This window comes from Poecilia reticulata, chromosome 19 (genome assembly GCF_904066995.2).
Source record: "Poecilia reticulata chromosome 19, P_reticulata-male-v2, whole genome shotgun sequence".
Classification (NCBI taxonomy): domain Eukaryota; kingdom Metazoa; phylum Chordata; class Actinopteri; order Cyprinodontiformes; family Poeciliidae; genus Poecilia; species Poecilia reticulata.
Genome location: NC_088848.1, coordinates 9,400,492 through 9,423,220, shown reverse-complemented (window position 1 = coordinate 9,423,220; position 22,729 = coordinate 9,400,492). Strand labels below are relative to the sequence as shown.

General features: G+C 38.3%; 1 protein-coding gene across 5 annotated transcripts; it reads right to left on the bottom strand.

Moving 5' to 3' along the window:
• Positions 1 to 983: 983 nt before the first annotated feature.
• Positions 984 to 22,524, bottom strand: eef2k (eukaryotic elongation factor 2 kinase). Of its 5 annotated transcripts, none has more exons than XM_081600194.1 (20): positions 22,231 to 22,524; positions 21,170 to 21,426; positions 20,594 to 20,647; positions 18,338 to 18,438; positions 15,489 to 15,549; positions 14,622 to 14,659; positions 12,895 to 13,066; positions 10,977 to 11,126; positions 8,541 to 8,673; positions 8,338 to 8,465; positions 7,582 to 7,801; positions 7,438 to 7,499; positions 5,977 to 6,054; positions 5,516 to 5,569; positions 5,279 to 5,344; positions 4,777 to 4,908; positions 3,933 to 4,121; positions 3,714 to 3,838; positions 2,672 to 2,850; positions 984 to 1,493 (listed from the first exon to the last, which is right to left on the bottom strand). In XM_081600194.1, exons 2-20 carry the CDS (start codon positions 21,419 to 21,421, stop codon positions 1,384 to 1,386), a joined length of 2,304 nt encoding a protein of 767 aa, XP_081456320.1. In that variant the 5' UTR covers positions 21,422 to 21,426; positions 22,231 to 22,524; the 3' UTR covers positions 984 to 1,383. The 5 variants fall into 5 exon arrangements, with proteins under 5 accessions (XP_081456320.1, XP_008435242.1, XP_008435240.1 ...); XM_008437020.3 differs by having other exon boundaries at positions 21,170 to 21,429; positions 22,236 to 22,524; XM_008437018.3 differs by having other exon boundaries at positions 21,170 to 21,429; positions 22,231 to 22,523.
• Positions 22,525 to 22,729: the final 205 nt, after the last annotated feature.

The window sequence follows — 22,729 nt, the reverse complement described above, 5'->3', positions numbered from 1 at the left end:
CACTGCCACAGATTCAGCCCGACCCTGCAGGAGAGCAAGGTGTGGCAAAGAACTAGTGAAGGTGAGGCAGGACTTTTACAACAGCAAGAAGGGAGTGGTGAGGTGTTTAAGGGCGTTTAGGATCAGCCTTTTTTGTTTGCAGTGAGTTTAAATGGACAAGTTCACAAGCAAGGTCAGGGTTATGATGTTTGTGAACAAAGACTGTAGTGAGAGAATGAGCAGGTGTAAGGGAGCAAAATCTGCAGCGAAGAATAATGTCTTAGTATCACTAAACAACACATTTCCTGCATCTGCTTCTGTCACGCCTCATGAATGGAACTGGAGGAGTTAATTTCTGCTCCATACATAAGACTTTCAGCATCACTGCTCCTAACAAACTCAATTTGATGATTACAGACCTGGTATTTTTTTGCGGTTTTCTATATTCTTGTAAACAGTTACTTTTGCTCAAATATTGAGTGAACAGCTTGCATGTTTCAAAATTATCTAAATCAGTTGCATATTTTTAGAGTCTTATCTCAACATGTAGGATGATTTCAACAAAAATTGTTACATTTATGCAAGTTTATGCAATCCTCCTGCAGTTGCACAAGTACTTAAAACTGCCGTTACAGACAAAAACATTTACTTTGATCAGTTCTGTTTTAGTCCATGTGATATTTGACCATGTTGATTCATTTTTAGCTCCTGGTTTTTTTTAAATTCACCTTAAATTTTAAATTAAATGTTTTTATATATATTTACTTAACAATTTTGATAAAGGTATTTGACAAAATGCAATGTTTATTGCTTGCTTCATAATTTGTTACTGTTATGTTTTTATAAAGTATTTTGAACTGCCTTGTTCCTGAAATGTGCTATGAAAATTTGACTTTATTCAAGTCAAGTTTGATATTCTTCTATGTTAATATTCATTTAAAGACAATAAGAATGTAAGAACTTTAAAACTTTTTTAAGACAAATAAAAAAAAAACAATCAAAGATGAATAAAAAGCAAAGCAAACTTTATTTTATACTTTCAGACTCCATTTCTTTATAAATTCTTCCAACATTAGTTTGATAACATTAGAAGGGGAAAATAAGTAAACATTTTTATTTGTTCTGATTTATCAGACAATTTTTTTCTTATTTACACTTAAATAAAATGTCATGAGGGGCAGGAAATCAAAGGGAAAAGGAAGACGGGATGATCAACCTCAGAAAAAAAAGAAAGAAAGAAACAGGGAGATCTGATCGTCAATGGCTCAGCACACTCAAAAGCAAACCGCTAACAGTAAAAATTCTGTCATAAAAATATGTAAACGATAATCATTCAGGGTAAAATGCTGAATGTGTAAAAGTTCACTCCCACAGGCTTCAAGGGGATCAATAATGTCTCCATGATTACTCCTCCACCAGCGCCCAGGCCTCTTCGGCTTTCATGTAGTACTGGTTGGCCAGGCGACCCTTCATGGCTGCCATAGCAGCCTCCGCGGCTTCCGTAAACAAATCCCCTGAAACGAGAGAGCAAATATCAGTCCGTCATAAAATAACAGGCACACCTTATTCCTTTGAATCCCTTTTGTGTGCTTTCTGTGAGCTATAGAGCTTATAGTTTGTGAAAATCTGGTGAAAACGTATGAGTAACGACGGCTGTTGAATCTGTTTAATCAGGAAACAAAATGTCGGCTGCCACACTTTCAACCAGATGTGGCAGAGTATACAAAAAAACGCAGCACTACTTCAACATACTATTACTCAAGTAAAAGTAAAAAGTTGTCATAAAATTAGATTACTCAAGAGTAAAAAAAATAAAACATTTTTTAAAAAGGTTACGCAAGTGGTCAAAACAATCATTTAATATTTAAAAAAATACACAATCAGACAGACAAAAATGCAAAGTTATGTGGAAATGTTGGCATTTTAAAGACCAAAATGAAAATAAGTCATATAAATAATGCAATCAAGAAAAAGGAAACATTTTTTCAAATCAATTTCTTTCAGTAAAAAGACAAAAAAAAACTTATGAAACTTTAACAAAAACTGCAGATGTCTGGAGAATTTTTGGTTAAAGCAGGTTTGTTCTGCGTTTAGTAAAGTTACACACAGCAGGGAAACAATCCAGAAATCTTACTCAAGTAAGAGTAGCAATACTTCCTAACAAAATTACTCAAAGTAAGATACAGCACAGTAAAAATACCACCCAAATCTGCTCTCTACATTTTTCATTTATATCCTAAATAGCTGGTTTGACTTGATGCAGACTTTCAAAGATTATTGAAAAACTGCAATAAAACAACTAATGCAGATTTTCTTCCATTTGTTGCTCTCAATGTGGCGAACCAAAACCTCAGAACGCTTCAAATGTTTTCTAAACAGTTATATGGTAATAACTTTTCTTATCAGGTCTGGGATTTACATTTTTTTAACATTGGGCCATTAAGTGTCTCTTTTTAAGATATTTTATCCTACTTCTCTGGTGAAATTCTACCAAAAACTGTGTTCAATTGCATATATGGACTGGTTGGTTTGGACAGGCTTTTCTCAGATTCTCTCTGTCTGACGTAAACATTAGTTTAATGATTTCAAGTGCAAAAAAATTAAAATAAATGATAAAATCAAGAAATCTGAAAGGGGTCAGACATTTCATGACAGTTTCATTGAACACTAAAAGGCAGAGACAGAACCGAACCTGCTTTCTGTGGATTTGCAGTAAGATTGAAGCCGCCCTCCTGGAACATCTCCGCCTCTCTGGCCAGCAGCGAGTATCGCGGCTCGTCCTGCGTGCCATCGAACTCCCCGCCCTCATCGTAGTCCATCATGTTCAGAGCGCTGTCGTACCAGTTGATTGCCTCGGCCCAGTCCTGCTTTCTGTGGACGTGAAGCGCAGAAACAGAAGAGCCAATGAGGGAAAGCCTGATAGAAATAATGCAATTCTACTATGAATCCACTAGGGGGAGGAATACACTGTAACTGGAACATTTTCTTCAGTAACGTTCAAACATTTTTAAGAAAAGTTTTCAAACTTTTCCAGCAAAAGTTTACTAAAACAAAGAAAGTGAACTAAAAAGAGACAGTTTTAACTAACTATTATGATATTTATTACAATTATTAATAACATCTTATGGTACAGCAGAGATAAGATAGGCTAAAATATAACAACATTTTATGTTTTGAAATGCCTCTCACACACCCTACACGCAATAATCTAACAAAAAACTTTAACATACAAAATATAAGACAATCAATAACTAATTGAGCCATTAGAAATAGTAAATATTCACTACATTGAAACAATCAAATTGCTTTCAGGTAAATTACGTTTCTGCACTAATTAAATGCTTAAACCTAATATACAAGAAAGTAAAAAAAAAAAAAAAAAAAAAAAAAAAAATATATATATATATATATATATATATAAAATGCTCACACCAAGTTTTCTGGCATTTAGCAAGCAGAAATAATTTGAGTAATTATAATTAACCTAAGAACAAGAAAAGTTTAGTCTGATTTAACGACAAACAGCAAAAAAAAGTGTCTGTGTCTTTTATTAGGCTTGTAATCACATGTTAGATTTCACTACTACAGAGCAATGCAGTTTGAGTATCAAGCATTTTCAATGACTTTATACAGAAGTAAAGCACTTTCCAAACCTTAAACCACTAAAGAAATTGAAGCATTTTTAAGGATGTGAAGCGCCGGTATGAGTCCTGTTTCAGTGACCCTTCACTGACCTGTCAGCAGACAGACCGGCTCCCGTATCAAAGGCTCTGGCCACTATGATCATAGAAGATCTGTCTCCCGCCTCGGCAGCCTGGAGCAGATACTTAAACCCCCTCATCCTGTTTCCTGCGTTATCCTGTCAGCAACACACGCGAGTCAAAGTGGGAACAGACCTGAATCAACTCCAACTAGTGAAATAAGCAGTAAAATGAAGCTGTGTGAGTTTTTACCTCCACCTCCATGTCTGGGAGGATGTGATGAGGCAGCTGCAGGTAACATTTCCCTAAGGCCACGATGGCCTCCAGCTCTCCGCACAGGGCGGCTCTCTCCAGGTGGAACATGGCCGAGTCCTGATCCCATGGCTCGTCCTTCTCACAGAACCGGCCCGCTTCGTGGTAGCGCACCATGGCCAGGTGGACCTGGGCAGCAGAACCAAACAATGACAGAGAGCACAGGTTTGGAAATCTGTGAGGATGTCAAAATGAAAATAAAAACGGTTAAATGCATTCCATCAGTTGTGCCAAAATTATTCATATCAGAGAATGTGTCGGATGGAACATGACGCATCTTAGGACACATTTTGTTTATTTATTTATTTATTTTTTATGCCTGCCACAATAACAAATTTTGCTGGATGATAAATTGTCCCAGAAGTTATTGCGATAAATGATAATATTGTTTTGAGACCATTTTTTAAGTAATAATGATGCAAGAACCCATTCTCAAAGTTCAATAAATTTTACATTTTGATGAACATTTTGACACTGGGACTGGAAGATATTTTAAATATCTAAAATAAATAAAAAATAAACTGAATCATGAGTCTGTAAACAAAATTGTTCTTCAAAATAAGGGCGGGCTGACACCAAATCACCAGACTGAAGACTTTTGTCATCCAGTGTTTGGTAGAAAAGAGAAAAACGATAAACTACGCAAAGGAAAATTATTGAGTTCGTTTTAATTTATCATGCAATTAATTGATTTATTGATCGTCGTGACAGGCTTAATAATGTCGTAAACTTACTAAAACGCAACTAATCTGAATCTGAATACATGTGATATTCTTGGATTTACCTTTCCCAGGATCGACTGTCCGATCTTCTTCTGCAGCAGAGCGTTCAGGCGCTCCACCTCGGTGGCCACGCAGGAAGGCCGGTGGACGTGGGCCCGAGACGAGTGGAAGAAGCTCCACTTCTCATCCGTCAGCTGAGGAGAAACGTCCAACCAAGATAAGAAGAAGAAGAAGAAAAAACCAGAAGCAGAAACCCAATTATGACCAATTCTGATGGAGTCCAGGAAATGACAAGCAGCAGGCGTTGAGCTGAGAGCTGCAGAACAAACAGGAAGCACACAGAAAGCAATTATCGTCAGAAGTGTCGGAGTGCGTCAACTGGAGGTAGATGGTGTTTCGTTTAAACAAATCGTTTTAGTGAGGTTCCGAATATTTGTGCACATTGAAACAGCTGCACACATCTTTCTGCTCGACAAAAAAATATGCAAAAGTAAAGCTTCTGGGAACAGAAAAAGCGCTTCAGAGGAAACAGCTGCCTTACAAAGCCTACATGCAGATAATCACCCCTTCGTTGCTGGGACTTTCAGAGTATAAATTCGCTGAGACTCTCGGAGGAGCTACCATCTTCCTCTAGTCACGGGAGGGAAACAACGGAGAGGAGTAGGAGCCACGTTACGGGAAAGTGGAGGGGAGGAAAATGTGAAAACATGATGATGAGTGAAGGAGTTAGGAGTGGATAACGAGAATGGAAATGATCCAGGGGAGGAAAGCATCCACATGCATTTAACTTGGTTTGTTTACCCGTCTGATGCTGTCGTCATCGGACTCAGAGACAGGCCTGAAGCGGTGATGGACCTGGATGATGATAACACGAATTATAAATCCTGCTGTCCTTTTTTTAAAAAGTAACTGGATTATTTGTCTATTTGCATATTTTAAAGCATTTATAATATTGTATAAAAAATACAAATGAAAAATCTGTAGAATGTGCCATTTTTTTTTATCCAATTAATCGATTAATTATCAGAATAAGCGACAAATTAATTGATATGTAGAATAGGGGTTAGTTGCAGATAGTCCTAAACTTAACAGTATGGAGTTGAGAAGAGAAAGAAACTTTACAATTTTAAGTGTCAACTACCTATCAGGAAGTTAAACGTCCAACTGTGTTATTAAAAACACAAAAGGTTTCTCCCTGTCAGTTTCATAAAATCTAATTTTATTGAGGTTAAATGACAGAAATGTCAAGTTAAAGTCTTTACCCCGTCCACATGATCATTAGGATCCCCTTCACTCCTCCTCTCGCTTGGGTAGCCGCTGTCTCCGCCGCTCTCAGAGTCCTGCAGACAGGAAACAAAACGTCGACTTGTGTTAAAAAAAAAAAAAAAGCAAGAAAAGCGATAAATCAGGAACCAAAAGGAGACTTAGAATTTTCATTTTATTTTCAATCTTTGATGAAACTGAAAACTCAGGAAAAAAAAAAATCTTTTTAGAGCTGTAAACAGACCAGCTGGTTCACATAACGGGGAGTGTTGTTTCAGGACATTGTTGCCTGTTTTCACAGGCAGCAGCGTCACAGGCTGTGCTTCTCAACACAAGCATTGTTGAGCCGGCCTCAGCCGCTGACGGCGCGATGAGCTTTTCCACAAATCAGCTTTGGACCCACGCAAAGCCTCCTCATCCAGGAGGCCTAATGGCTGTTTGTTTGCTGGCCTGCACACACGCAAATGTCTGCAGTGTTGCAATGAGAGCTGAATACCCATAATCCTCTGTGTGTGGGAGAAGGGATTCAAGCGGAGACAAACTGGGAACATTGAACTTCCCTCAGCAGGCGAGTTTCCAATCAGTTCAGCCTCCAGAATCACGAGAACATAGAGACGCAATACAACAGGATAGTTAAATAAAATTATAAATCCATACACTTAATAAATAAAATATGTTTAAGTGTTTCAATAAGGTTTAAATAATGTGCAAAACTAAACTGCTAAATGCAAAAATTAAATATTTATTGATAGTTTATTTTATCTGCCAGCCTTACGCATTAGAGTCAGTAGGTGGCGCTAACATTGCTACGGAAAAAAGTGATGAAACTGCAGTTTCATTTGTTAGGGACACAGTGACAACTTACATTATTATGAATAAATAAGTAAATAAAATAGTAACTAAATATAATTATTAAATGCTGAGCTAATTCTATAGGGCAACTACTCCTTTAAATTAATATATTTTGATACTTAAATATTTAATTTTAAATGAGCATTTGAGTAATTATACATACTATTTTGTGTTTTAAAAAAAATGTATTTATTAACATTTTATTCAAAGTACTGTTTGTATAGTTGTCTATGTTTTGTCCTCTGTACAATGTGGTAAACTATAAGTAATGTAAATTAAAGTAAACAAAAGCAAAAAATAACCACTAAAGTTGACAGATTAATTTCATATCAAAATATTTAAGGTTTTTGTATTGACACAAATGAATTAAAATCAGATTTTGGTATTACTTTGGTGTTTTGAAAACACAGACAGGAGACTTTAGTCTGTTACCCAAATAAACTATTTATTTGGGTATTTATTTATACTTCTTTATGGTTTATGCTGAGTTGATTAACCTGAGGTACAAAAATGTAACTTGGGATTTCTATTTTTTGAGATAATGTTTGTGTTGTTCATTTGCAGCTCATGTTTCTGTTTCCAGTTCACTTCACTTTGTCGTTGCTCACCTTGTGATCAGATGTGTTGTTGTTCAGCCTGTCGTGTTCGTACATTCCAGAAAGAGAAAAGCCTGGAAAACGCAGTAAAACGTTAAAACCAGTCACAACGGATGCTTTTGCCAGGGGAAAAAAAAAAAAGGTTTAGGAATGTACCCGAAGAGGATTTGCCCATGGATCCAGGTGCCACTATGGGAGAGAAGGGAAGAGTGAGAGGCGAGCAGGGGATGGAGTCCACGTCGCTCGCGCTGTCGTCCGCAGACGACGGTTCGGACAGACGGGACAGCAACGGAGGGACGCGGCTGGCGGAAAAGGTGCGGACGCGAGGCGAGCCGCAGACTTCCTCGCAGCCCCTCAGGACCGTCTTGGCCGACTTCTAGGAAAAAGCGAGGAAAAAAAACTTAGAGGCAAAAGAACTGAAAGAACTCAGAATAGTGAGAGAAGAAAGTTGCATTGGAGTGCTAAAAACAAACAAAAAACACAACAGGGAATCTAGTCCAGTCTATTTTAAGCTTGAATAGCTAAACACCAGTAGTCTTTTCCAGAATCCCATCTAAATGTTTTTTGAAGTAAAAATTAACCCCCAGTGAAGGGGGTTAAAAAAAGAAGTGGCTTTGTCATCCACAGCTTTGTCTGCGGATGTCGCTTGTGCGTCACATTTACAGGCGTACCAGAAACACAACACAAAGGTTCCAGCTCGGGACTTTTGCATGTAAAAAAAAAAAGAGATCCAATTAACTGTGTAAGATTTTTAACTTGTCAAAATATATACATCTAATTAAAAAATAAAACATTTTCTGTACTCTGGTTCTGTTTCCAGACTTTTGTAGGATTAATTTGGTAAGCTGTGGTTGATCTAACCAGCTGCTGCTCTCAGGAATCTCTCAGAGAGCACGAAAATGGTAAAATTACCAGAAGTTTGTTGGTGCAGTCCAGCTGGGACTCCTCTGGCTCAGAAATATCGAAAGGCGTCAGGCCCATGCTCTTGCAGATCTTGTTGCACAGGTGGGAATGGAAGAACAGAGCCATGCCTCGCACACCTGGAATGTTATCAGACTGAGGAATTCCTGTTGCCAGTAGGAACTAGCTAAATCCGAAAAAGAGAAGAAACACACCGAGATTTCCATCTCCGAAATCCGTCCCCTTCTCTGTGTGAATCTGAGGGTCTGTGTAGAGATCGCCGACTCCCTGGATATCGACCACGATCAGCTGGTGGCCCGAGCGCTCGAAGGTGAAGTGGCTGAAGGCCTAATGGAGGAAAGAGCGAGATCATGCCGGACTTCAAAGTCACATAAAGACAGTTACAAAGTCAGCCTTCTACCACCTGAAGAACATGTTCAGTATTAAAGGACTAATGTCTCAGCTAGATGTAGAGGAACTCATACATGCTTTGATTTTTAGTCACTTTGATTACTGCAAAGCAGTGGTGGGAAGTAACGAAGTCACAGTACTTAAGTACAGTTTTCGTGTATCTGTACTTTACTTAAGTAGATTTAATAATGGGGACTTTCTACTTTTACTTCACTACATTTTACAGTAAGTATCTGTACTTTCTACTTCACTACATTTCTACAAAAGTGTCGCGTTACTCGTTACATCCAAGTCGCGTTGCTCTTTTCTTCCGTTAAAATGTGAAGTTCAGGGTCTTAAGGTGGCGCCGTAAAATCCGAGCAATAACGTGACTTAGTGTCTGTTGTCATCCATCGGCTCCACCTTTACTCGCACGCGGAGCTCCAGACATGCGCAGTGGTTTCCTCTGAGCGGGAGGAGATGTCTGTTTAATGATAATAGCTGCATAAATTGATATGGCGACATGTAAAATCAGCAGCGCTTCGCTTTCACAGACGGGGGGACTTCGTCCAACTTTTAGCGTCACTTGGAAGGAAAGCTTAAAGAAAGGTAAGATCTGTGCTAGCAAAGCTAGCTGTACTGAGACACATGTTGCATCTGATGAAAAAAGGTTGTCACTCATGCGCTGAATTATTGTGTGGACGTGTTGACTGAGGTGTCGCATATATGGGACAACGCTGTGACCAAAGTCTGCAATATAGTGATATGACATTCAGGAACGATCCGATTCTTCTGGACGGATCTTTACTAAGTCCTAAGGACTGAAGCCTCACTGAGAGCCGTTCATATATATATATATATATATATATATATATATATATAGACATTCATTTAATCGCTGAATAAGTAAAAGTTGAACGTATGAACACAGAGCATGCTCATTGCTCATTGATTGATTTCTCTCCTGTCATGGTGGCAAACATCGCAGCAGGAGGGAGGGTGAAAACAGTCACGGTGCTCCTTCTGCTTAGTTACTTGTTGCGCCGTTGGACAGTGTTCATAGTTGAACGTTATTTACCGTTAATTGCGATGTTTCAGTTGTGGTTTCTGACATATGCAATATGGGCAACCGCCCACGGCGTTATTTTTCTAGGAATAGCAGGAGACCTCTGCGGATTGTAGCACAGCGATGAAAGCAAAATAGAATGAAGTGAGTTTTAATTGATACTGGTTAAATATATTTCAGCTCTAAGTATTTAATATCTAGGTGTTTTTATGGGAATGTGGATCTTTCAGATCAATCTGAAAACCAATTTTGATAGGTAAACTTAATGTTATTGTGTCATTTAGCGCGGGGCGCTGGTCTTGGTCTCGGGTTCGGTGGTCTTGACTACAACTCTGCTACATGGCTCCTTGGTTGCATATCCTCCACCCCGCCCGCACCTTCTTTACATCCCCTTTCAGTTGGATTTCTTTCTAAATAAATGTGACTAATGAAGTTCATGCTATGTTAGGACAGGAGACAAAATGTTTCCATCCCTGAAATTATGACTCACAGAATCACATATCTAAGTCTAAACTGTTACAGAGAATAAACAAAATAAAAACATGTTTAATCTGTGGTAGTGTTAATTAAAATGGCACATTTCTGATGTATTAAAATTAAATGCGATCGGCACACTTAATGATATTAGCGATTAGGTAATGCATTCAGCGAGTACTTTTACTTTTAATACTTAAGTATTTTTAAAAGCCAGGACTTTTTTACTTTTACTCAAGTAAAATGTTAATGTGGTACTTTGACTTTTACTTAAGTACATTTTTGACTGTGTATTTGTACTTTTACTTAAGTAAATTTTTTGAGTACTTTCTCCACCACTGCTGCAAAGCGTCTTCACAGATTAATAAGACAGTTGAAACTGCTCCAGATTTACTTCTCACTAAAACCAGGAAAACAGAGCACATCACCCCAGTTTTGAAGTTCTTCCTATAGCTCACTGTATTTCAGAGAATAGACTTTAAAATACTTCTGTTAGCTTATAAATCACCCAATAGCTTAGCACCAAAATATGCCGGTTTGCGTCAAACCGGCTAAGACCGCCTCAGGGTTTTCACATCTGCTCACTATATGATGTGTTTATGATGTTTTTTTTGTGCTTTTGTGATACAAAGCACCTTAAAATGCCATGTTGCTGAAATGTGCTATGAAATTAAACTTAACTGACCGGAGCGCCTTCTAAGCAAGATATAGCTTTTCTTACCTGTGGAGTCAGTCGGATGTTGTCGTCCCTTACGAAGCCCGAGTTGGAGTTGTACTTGATGTACTTCCCCTCGATGTAATGCTCCAGGTGGAAGAGCGGTTTTCCCGGTCTGTTCGTCATCTCCACCACACACATCTGCATGATGTCCACCTGAAGATTGCAATATATTTCCCTCTGAAATATCTTACAAAAATCAGGGTTTCTGCAGCTTGCACCAACTCAAACGCAATACTTTCTAAGACCATTATGAGTGGAATTTCACACCTATATATTCACAGAAATGTACAAACTTCGTCCAGCTAAGCAGCGATACATTTTTGTACGTGTCCATGATAGACGCAAAAAAGCTAGCTAGCTAGCAGAAGTATTTTCGAAGTGTACTTGGCGGTAACTGCCATAGACATAAATCTCAAATATCTGCTCGGTTCATCAATACATCACCTAATTGCAATATTGCTCTGACGTTTTCGGACCTGTCTGCTACCGCTGCGTTAACAGCCAGCTCCCCGCCAGCTGTCAGCTGGCCGGGCGCTCCAGGTTCGGTGTACCGAGAGAAAACGTCTAACTCCTGGCACATTGTTTTAAAAACTCCGGCTAGCTTTCCCCAATGAGTGGGAGTTAAACATCGATATTATTTAGACAGGTCTGGCTGAAAAAATGTTTGGTTTAATAAAGTATTTCAAAGCAGAGCACATCGGTTTGATTAATTCATTAAAATTAAGCCTTCAAACATAATAGGACATTACGGTTAAATAAACCTATCTGCGATGTGGAGAGTATTATATTTGTAAATGAATAATTTGTATTCCTTGTAGAAAAATGCAGTACACATTTGAACATTTTAGAATCAAACTAAAACATCTTTAATATAAAAGCTGAAGAATAATATAGAAATCAGTAATACATGACTGAAAAACAAACTACGGCTCCGTTGTTTTTTTGTTTTTTTTTTCTTCTCTCTCTGCTTCACGCTGTCACGGTTGCTTGGCAACATGAGTTACTCTGAGGTGTGGGCGGGGACAGTTGGTGAAGGCTAGACCTGTCCGAATCCACAACTATTTTTCTTCCGGTCTTTGTTTAGTCCCGGCCTTCGAATGACCCGTCCTACGTAGACCAGTCCTTCGAAGGATGCAGACCCTGAATTCGTACACAGCTGATATAAGTTTTAAATATAAGTAACGGCAACTGGTTTCTTCTTCTTGATTTTTATTGGCGGTTGGCAAGAAACATTAGGTATGGATTACCGCCACCTACTGGTACTGGTGCGACTCAAAATGTTTATTTTATTTAAACATTTTATTTAAATATGACCGATACTATAGATCATATTTTCTTATCGAAAAATATGAATCGATTAACAAAATCACAATCTTTTAGGAATCAAGTTTTCTTAAAAAACTAACTAAATTTGGAATACTTTTACTTTCTTAATCTCCCTGTAGTATGTTTGTTAAAATGTTATGTTTCTTTATTTTTCTAAAATAAAAAAAAATAACCAAAACAAATCTTAATAACAAAAAGTAACACGTTTCTTTCTCTCTCATATTTCCAACATACTAAAATTACACAATTTTTTCCAGTTCTCCACAATGCTCACTTTTTTTTCCCATATCATGTTTACTTCTTGTAAATAGTTTATAACCGAGTCCAGTGTGACCAAATGACCGTCTCAAGTCACAGAATGCAATGAAGACGTCAGAGTGCGATTCATACTGTTGCGTGTCAAACTACAAAATATAAGATCTGGGAATAACGCATTAAAGGCCAACTTACTTTTCAAAATGAATTTATGACATTTCAGGGCCTTCATTTTAAATAGACTATTTAAGAATGCACAAACACACTAAAAATTATTTACAAGGAATAGATTGTTCTCTTCTCCCTACGTAAAGGTGGACATTAAATGTTCTTCTTCTACCTGTTTGGGAGGTCTGTGCCGGTTGTACTCCTCCCCCCAGAGTTTGGCCTCCATCTGCAGCCGGACATCCTCAAAGTAAACCTCTCTGTCCACGGTCTCCATGTAGCGCTTGGCAACGTAGTTGGATGCCGACTTCCAGTTGCTGCTGTGTGAGAAGTTGGACAACTTCTTGCTGGAGGGGAAAAACAGAAATGCATATTTGTCTTGAGTATAAAAATTTATATCAATTCTCATAAAAATAAAAGAGACTGCCCTGAATATTTTAGTTTTTTCAACAAAAGAATCCAGCTTTTTAATCACAAATTAGCTGAAAGTGATCACAGATGTGGTCAGTTCACCCATACGTAAGAAAAGCAGCTTCATCTGTTAGGAACCAACATGTCTGGCCTTGTAGGGCCGCAGGGAGTTTATCTTAAACTATTATTTGGAGAGGATTTAAGATTTCAGATATTTCATGCGAGCCTAAGATTGACTGGTTTTGATTTTCCACATTACTGAGGAGTAATACATAGAAAAAAGATTGCTTTTTATGAATTAGAGGTCCAAGAAAGGAAATGGTAAACCACATTGTTAAAAAACTTCTAGGTTTAGAATCCTTTAATTTTTCTGACTAAGATAAGATAAGCCACGCCCACTTGACCACACCCAGTTAATCTGTTTTAATGGGATATATGCAAAACCTTCCAATAAAATCTCACCACTGTAATGCCAAAACATTACAATTCTTTAAGCAAGTATTGTAATCTCAGAAATGATGAAGAAATGTTCTGTGTTAGCTGGCTAAAAACTTATTTGGGCAGAAGTAGTAAGAGATGAGACTCATGATCAATAAAATGGATCCTGAGGAGACTTGGGAAAAATCCCCCACTAGGGGGCGCTACAATGTTTAACCAAAACATCACTGAGGAATTTGCCTAATAAGTAAATCCACTAAGACAATATCTAAAACATTGCCACAAATTATCAAAATAGCTTTACAACAATTTATAAATTAGATCTTTGCTCTGTAAAAGCTTCATAAAAGCATCAGCTTGAGCTAATGAGCTCAGATTTTTAAGATACAATTTTAAATAGTGTTTGAATCCATAAATCTCTTTGGACTAGTTAAATTAAATAACACACAATGTCTGTGGCAACTGTTGAATGTCAAATGAAGCTGTGATTTTGATTGAATATGTTACTGTATGTTAATCCTAATAAACATGGAAAAATTTTGTTTTTTTCGCTAATTCCTAAAATTATGTGTGAATTCTGCCTTTTCAGTCATGATAAACTATAATCAATGTCCTCCCATGGAGAGCCCTGTCAGTTTTAAACTGCATATATTTATTTGGAGGTAAATTAAAGGACATTTATGAATATCACACTAAGGAGCACTAAAAGTCAGGAGTAGTTGGCCAGACTTGCTAAGGAGGCCTTTCATAACCTCTTGCACTTCTAGTTTAATATCTTTACTCAGAAAATAAACATGGCAGGGCTTTTAATTTACTCAAACAATAAACATTATTGGGGAATCAATTTCATGGGATTACAGCCAGAACTAAACACCAAGTCCTATCTTTAGAGTTGTAGTCTAAAAATACGGCGCCATCAACAGCAGTCCCCACGAGTCGGAGCAAGAAGTGCAGGGAATATGGGTCAGCGATCCATCGCTGTTGTGTTTATATTGACTCAACGTCCCTACAAGAGGAACAGGAAACAGAATGTGGAGGAGTATTTCAACTTACGCTCTGAAACACTCCCTCATGGCTCCTTTCCCAAAGGGCTGTGAGAAACCAGACAGAGGAGAAATTAATGTACAATTTGCTATTTTAATTTTTTTTAATTTTGGGTGGGACAACAAATTCTCACTCAACGACCAAAGAAGACAGACAGGAAAAGGTTGTAAACATACATACTTAAGGACTTATCAGGCTTTTTGTGTGTAGCAAGACTTAACTCTATGCAAGATGTAAATTTTACTCTACGCAACTTTTTAAATGGAAAATAATTTAAAGATAAGCAATACAGACACTCGATAAATTAGTATGCATTCGATGAGACCCATTTGTCAGAGTAAAAGTACCTTTTAGAAATAACCTTTAAGCAGGTATAAAACATACTTTTTTTATTAAGATCACATTTCTGTATTAAAATGTTTTACTGGTCTTATGTAATATTTTTAATCTTAAATATTTTTTCCATCAGTTGTAAGCAGAAAATCATCACAGTTAACTGAAGTATGTGTGTAATTATTAATAAAATTATCAATAAAATGTGTTTCACTTTGTGAATTAAGTTATTGAAATGAATTAACTTTTCATATAGTTAATTCTATATGGAATATAATATTATCATATTATATTTCAATAATATAATAATTTCTTTATCCTGAATCAAACTAAATATATGTCATTAACATGAGGGCATATACCTGCGGACAATCTCATCTAGGACTTGTTTGTTAAAACTTTTCCTACCCACAAAGGTCCCAAATATTAATTTTTTTTAAAAACAAAATAATTTCTTAAACATTTCATCGCATTTCAACTTTAAACTTAGGAAAGGCTGATATTTTTCAAAGCTGGTGCAAACTGTCGGGTGAGAAGCGATACCTGTGCCCCCATCTTGACGTGGATCTGGTCCTGAGCCCATTCTCCTGTGACTGCGCTGTACCTGCGAAAAAGAAAACACAACTTTTTTAAAAAGAAAGCATATCTTTCCAAATATATTCACTCATTTTAATAGTTCTAATAACACACAGAGTACTAAAGGCTCAATGAAAGTCACAAAATGTTGATGTTTGCACTTTGTAAGTGAGAGGAAGTAAAAAAAAAATCTGTTTGCTTTTATGGTAGTTTTGCAAACAATACCATAAAAGTCTTAAAGTTCCAAATTATCTTGACTACAAAATTCAGAAGGCACAAATACTAACAAGTTGACTTTTTTTACTACAGGATTACTTGCATTTAATTTTTTTTTAACTTTTAATTAAGTTTGGGATGTTACATTTGGTCGTAAATGGATTTTGATGGATACTCAGTCATGTTTTATGTGTTGGTCACACCTGAGTCGACTAAATACAACCCATATATTAAAAAAAACAACAACAAAATAGCTACTCACCAAAAAACTGACTTATTATTTCAGTAAATGGTGGCAATAAAAGCAATATCTAACAGCCAAAAAAAATACAGAAATCCTGTTAACACTGAAATAAAGCAGCCAATCAAAAAAGAAAGAGTCTGGAATTAAAGAGACAGAAATTTAGTTTGCAGAAAGATGATGAGTTTATGGCCAAAGAACCGTGCCACACCATTTACATGCACTGCAAAGCACTCAGGCTACGACTGCTTCTGTGCCACATGATTTCTTCTGTGATTTTGCAATGCAGAGTTTTACTGTTTCTTATTACAATGTTTCGACACTATGTTAAAGGGAAATTCTGCAGCAGTCACACTCCACTCTGCAAGTTAGCAAACATAGTGAAACACTTGTTTCTTAACAGAAAGTGCTTTTCTTTGTCGTATTGCAGTTCAAAGCAAGTAACTTCGGCTGAGCGATGAAACCCTGCGACCCGGCGACTCTGCTCTACAGTAAGACTAGATATATCTGTTTTATTTACCCACCTGTTGCTTAGTATCACCCTTCCACACCTGTCACACAACTGACCCACTTTCCTTTCTCAGATTACTGCTTCCCTCCTTGTACTAAAGGAGCTGTAGTTCATTTATGCTTGCCAGACGCGGGACTTTGTCCACAGCTCATTATCTATTCTTATCAGGGAGCCACATGATTCATCTGCTCTCCCAAGTGGGTAAAACGAGAACAGAACGAAACGGGAAGGTTCTGGGAGGGAGTTCTTTTTTTTTCTTCCAAGGAGAAGTCACCCTCACTGCTTTCACTTTGAATGATGATGTTTAGCTGGGAGCAGAGGGAGGAAAATCAGCCAATCTGCTGATAGAAAACTCCTTTGAGGTCTGTATGTTTGCTTGAATTGGCAGAAAGTGTAGCGGGTTAATGACACTGCAGGATAGCCAGACATTAGAAAGTACAAAGAGGAAAATAACTTTATAAATGTCTAATCTTCAAGCTGGCTTGGGAACACAGAGTACCACAACAGCCGAGCTGCTGGGTGCAGAGAGGGGATGAGGTTACGCCGGGTAAATTTAGCACACAGAAATAACACAGCAGGGCAAATCCCAGGCTCGGACAATCCCTCCATCCACAGGAACTCATTTCAAAATGCTCTTTGCATACACCCACATCCTTTGTGCGTTCTTTCCACCCTTGATTAGGGAGCTAATAGCTGCCAAGCTGGCTTTTAACATCTGCATGCACATTTGGTATCCCACCCAAATGTAAGATAATAATTTTAAGAAACAACTTGAGGAACAGAGGGGCGTTCTTTTACATTGTCAACAGCGGAGGCCAAACTGCTGACATTTGATCCTGGGATGTGAAACGCAGCCGCAGGCCAAGCTGCGACCGCACTGGAGTTTGTAAACGAGCTACTGAATGACGGCAAAGTCATTACATAGACTTTTCCAGGAGATAAAATGTGTCAGCTTTGTGTTTACACGTTGAAATAAGTTCAAAGGTCATGTTTTCACGTAAAACACAATGTTACAAGTGAGCAACACCGCCGAGAGCTGCAGGAACATAAAAACGGTATGCCTGTAACTGAATATGGTTTTGCACATTAAAAGCTACTGACAGATTAGGAAAAGTGACTGATTCAACAGATGCATTACACTTCTTCAACATTTTGCCACAAACTCAAAGTGTTTTATTTAAGTTTTATGCAGCAGACAAACACAAAAGAGTGTGAAGAAACTCTAAAAATCTGAAAAGTGTGGCATGCATTTGTAATCTGCCCCATCAAGTCAATTCAATTTGTTGCAATCAAGACTGCAAGTGTTTTGGGGTTGTATACCTTGACCAGCTTTTGCACATGCAGGGATTTAAGTTGTTGCTCTATTTTTTGTTTTGCAAAAAATAAAAACAGTTCAAGCATCCCCACAGCACAATTCTGCCACCGCCGTGTTCCACAGTGGGTACAATGTATACAGGATTAGTTTTGCATGTCGGCTAAAAAGTACAAATTTAGTTTCAGATAAGTAGTGCAACTTATTCCATTTTTTACTTTACATAATTATCCACCGTCTATACCCAGTGTAGTAATGCATGCCACACTTTTCAGACCTTTATTAGCATAAAAATGTCATGTACTTCTTTCACGCTCCATAACCATAATACACTCTATTTCAGTCTTTCAGATAAACTTCCAATAAAATACTATGTAGTGACAAAATGTTGTTAGAGGTTACTAATACTTTTGCGTGAAACTGGATTCATGTTCAAGCTGTGCAGAACGGTTCCTTAATAAGAGCAGGACAGGAGATGTTCCAGCGAAAAGCAGCAGATCCCATAAAGAAGCAAATAAATGGTGAGTCGTTCATACCTGTAGCGAATGCAGGGTTCAGTCTCAATGTCCTCCAGGTGGAACTGCGCCCAGGGGTCGGGCATGGCTCGGGCCTTCTCTATGGCGTTTATCCATGCCGCCTGCAGCAGACAAACAATTGAGTCTCTGAAATGTAAATCCAGAAAGACACAGTTCCTGTTTTCCATACAGGGCTCAACAGGACATTGAAAACAAAGAGATGAATTTCTCACAAAGCTGCTCAATTTGCACAGTGAAGGTAATACTTGGCATATTTTTGCCTTTTCTGAACTTTTTCACTTCTTTCCCCAGGAACACAGCCACATCTCAGCGCACAACATTAAAATAAACTGTTATTACGAGGAATTGATGACCCCAAAATGTCAGTCTTTATTAAAGTTTTCTATTAGCAATATTTGGAGATTTAGTTTGTTCTGAGTGGTAATTAATAAAATTAACAAAAGTCCTCATCATGCCCTTTCTGACACAGTAGACGATATAGGCAAGTTTAGCAGGTAGATATTTAAAAAAATTGTTTAACTTGGATAAGAGGTTTTCATGGGTTTTCCATTTTGAACAGCAACTAAAAAAAATTTTATTAAGTTTTGAGCTTGCGATTATAGGGCTTTTGAGCTCATTATAGGGGTGCAAATAAATGCTTAGGGTGATAAGTGTGCAAGGATTATAATAAAGTAAAAGGTGAACATTTAATCCACTGTCCACAAATTAAAGTAGGAACCACCATGTGTTAAATAACTCTTAATCACATTTGAATCTGTTGCCAAGCACGGATACTTCGAGCTCATTCTGCACGTCTCCCTCGTGCTCCTGTCCCCGCTGATCAGCGGACGTGTTCAGTTTCAGAGCGACAGATTTACACTACGAGAAATATGTCTGGGACATGTGCTCGACCACAGGATCAGCATCTTACCAAGAACACGTCAGAAGCTGTGTTAGAAACATTGCAGCAAACATTGGTGACGCTCGAGGATGACACTGTAGTGTGAACCCTGAGTCGTTATGTAAAAGTGCCATGCAGAAGCATCCAAACATCTGGAGCTTCAGCACATTTTGTCACAATGTGACTATAAACTAATAGACAAAGACAATGCAATTAATATTTTCAAAGTGGAAAGAATACATATGTTCACATCTTTTTTTTTTGTTGTTGCAAGAAATATGTGGCACATATTTGTATTTATCTCCATTTACTCTGATATCCCTAAATAAATTCCAATGCAACCAGTCAGGGATACAGTTGTGGAGATGTTTAAAAAAGAGTTAGGCTATAAAACAACGTCACAAGCTCACAATGTGTCACACAGAACTACTCCGCCCATCCTCTGAAAATTTAAAGAGTATGACGCCTTTCAAATTCACAATATAAACAGATAAAAATCAAGCAAGCAGAGCATTAAATAAAACACCAGCCTTCACGGTTATTGAAGTGGCTGCAGAGAAGTTTGGTTGAAAAAACTGGAATTGCAGACAAGCCTGAGCTTATTGACACATAGTGGCGGCAGCATCATGCTGCGGGATGCTTTTGAAGCTTAGAGACGAGTCATTTGAGCTAAATATTAGGAAACCTGTTGCAAGATACTTGAGATTGCCTAAAATGAAAGGGTTCAGATCAACATATACTGATGTTTCAGAATGGTCTAGTCAAAGTGCAGAACAAATCTCTGTTAGGAATTGAAAACCCTCTCCATCCAAGATTAACTTGATCCATTTAGTAAAATCAAAGGTTTTTCAAGAGGTGCACACCAGGGGGAAAGATGATTCTGACCAGGTTGGGGAATTTCATACAAATGCATGCAACTCTTTTCAGAAAACATTGTTTTACGTCACAATATACACTACTTTGTGTTGGCTTAGCATGTAAAATCTCAGTAAAATACTGAAGTGGTGACGTGGCAAAATATGAAAAGGTTCAAAGGGTGTGAATACTTTGTGAGGCACTGCAAAAATAATTTATTGCCGTTTACACATTATGCATTTGCAACAAAAATTGATTATTAATAAACAAAAATACAGTGAAAAAACTTTTGCATACTGAAAAAGTATGCAAAAGAGAAGAGGAAGATGTGAAGCGGGATTTGTAATGAAGCAAGCATCAGTCAGCATGATGATGAGCAAATGATAAAAGGTGGAACCCAGGAGGAAAACAAAAGAGCAGGGAAAAGGACTGCGAACTACAGAGCAGGGAGGGAAGAATGGAGGCGTGGATGATCGCCGGCAGAGGGAGAGGAAAGTGTAACTTGAAACTCCGGAACATACCCGTGCGCTCTCAGAGATTACAGTGTACGATCGATGCTCTGCCTCGTTTTCATGCTATTTAGAGAAGGTAAAGAAATCGGATAGATTCCATTAATTATCCATTGGGAAAAAAAAATCAACATTATTACAAACATCATTAAGCAGAAAGAAGATATAAAATCAAACAAAAGTCCATTCATTCCTTCTAACGACAGCTGACTGGTGGGGCGTTCTCCCTGATAAGCAGCACTGAATAAACTCTTTATGTGCAGCCTTGCTGCTGCTCTGGAGGGCCGAGCAGCATGAGGCGTGTTTACATACTAATACGAGCTGAAACCAACCCTCTGGTACTTCCTGTTCTTCTTAAAAAAGGTACATTTAAAGATGATTGGCCCGCCTCCTCTGCAGTAATCGGATACAGAGTACACGCACTACCAATACCACACGTAGTGGATGGGTGTGTGCAGACATGCACGGATCAGCTGTCCTTTTAAGGCAAATATTCAAAGATTGCAGAACTGAGCTCTTATAAACTGTACTTCATGCTAATCTTCTCGCTAATTTCAATACTTGCTGACATCACTCTGAGCTGCTCACCCTGTATAGGAAGTTGCTCTTTGGAAGTGAGTTTGACAGCTGCCGTGTGTAAACCAGGTCTTTCAGGTAGTTGCAGACTTCTTTAGCAGAGTCGCACAGAATAGGCGAGATGAAGTGTTCCTCGTCGTCATCGTCGTCGCTGGCGTTGGCGTCGCTGAGCGAGTGAGCCCGGTGTTTGATGCCGATTCTCTGAGCGGAGGGTCTCTGGGCGCTGCCCTCCTCCTCCATGCTGAACATCAGGTCGTCATCCATGATGCCTGCTGCAGAGAGGCCAGAAGCGGCAGAGAGTGTAAATGTGTTTAACATGCATGGAGTAGAAATGCTGCACTGAAATTCATCACATCAGGTGCAGGCATGGAGGAAAGGAAAAGTCTCTCCATTATCTGCTCTGGACTCAAAACATAACATCCTAACAAGTATGGCTTCTAAGGAGTCGTTTATCATTGACAATAATTTAGCATAGTTCAGGATTTTGTGTATTTTTCATTGTGGTCTGATCTACTGTAAAGGAGCATAACAAATAAAAGAGAAAAATGTGCTGCATGTTTTGTATCTGATTTTACTTTAACTCAGTAAAAATGTATTTAAAGTCCCATTTTAGTGGGAGATCTTAGTTTTGGTGATTCTAATGAATAGGGAACAGAGATTATTTAGAACTGAATCTGATCTTTACCAATCAGAACCAGTCTAGGGGAAAAATCGGTTTCTGTCAGATTGATTGGTGCATCTATAGCAGGTAGCCATCTTACTATAAGAGCAAAACAACTCTGGACCGTGGATGCAGAAACTGCATGCAATGCGTAAGTGTGGTGGTCATTACAGAGGTGGCAGTACATTACAAATGGTTCTCTTCAATGAGACAAGGAGCATGCATTCACGTTTGTTAAACAACGGTATTTACATTCCTGAACAATCAGATTGTTATCAAATCAACGGTTAACAATGCAAACTTTGCCTGTTGTCTAATGTCACACATTCCAGCAGTTATTATTGTAAGCATTAAACTGAACTGCCATGCTAACTTGCTCCATGCTGTCAAATCCACGAATAAAATAACAAACCTTACAACTGGGAGCACATAGACTTCTTCGGTAGGGATTATTACAGTGACAGATTAACCAGCCGACTTCGTCTTCTTCCTTCCTTGAAGGTTTCCGTTAGCAAATAGATACAGAAGATCTCATGAGCAGCGATTTATAATCTCCTCCCATAACAAAGAGAGTGTTTACAAGTTCTCCGTTGAAACCTGAAGGTCCGAGGACGTGTCTGGCAGCGAGCTGCTATACTTGTACCGTCGATGTATGATGACAAACCCTCCACCACGACCGTGTTCCTTTGCACGTATCACCACACCATAATGTTCTTTTTCAGTGGCCACGCCCCTTGCGTCCCTGCCGCGTTCGGGTGCTGTCGGAAATATGGACTCTGTCAGAATTTTTGAAGATTTACGAAAACAAACCCGAACTGAGAAACGGAACAACCGCGCAAACTTGGCAATTTTAATCATGCGAACATACATTGTAGCCAAACCCGGACTGAACAAAGAGAAAATGGTAGCTT

Excerpts from the sequence above, each read along its gene's own strand:
- eef2k (XM_081600194.1), bottom strand. The coding sequence starts at position 21,421 with ATGGATGACGACCTGATGTTCAGCATGGAGGAGGAGGGCAGCGCCCAG. Across the intron at positions 8,674-10,976 it reads ACATCCGACTGACTCCACAG|GCCTTCAGCCACTTCACCTT; the intron begins GTAAGAAAAGCT and ends TTCCTCCATTAG. Across the intron at positions 8,466-8,540 it reads TTTCGGAGATGGAAATCTCG|GTGTGCGAGGCATGGCTCTG; the intron begins GTGTGTTTCTTC and ends ATAACATTCCAG.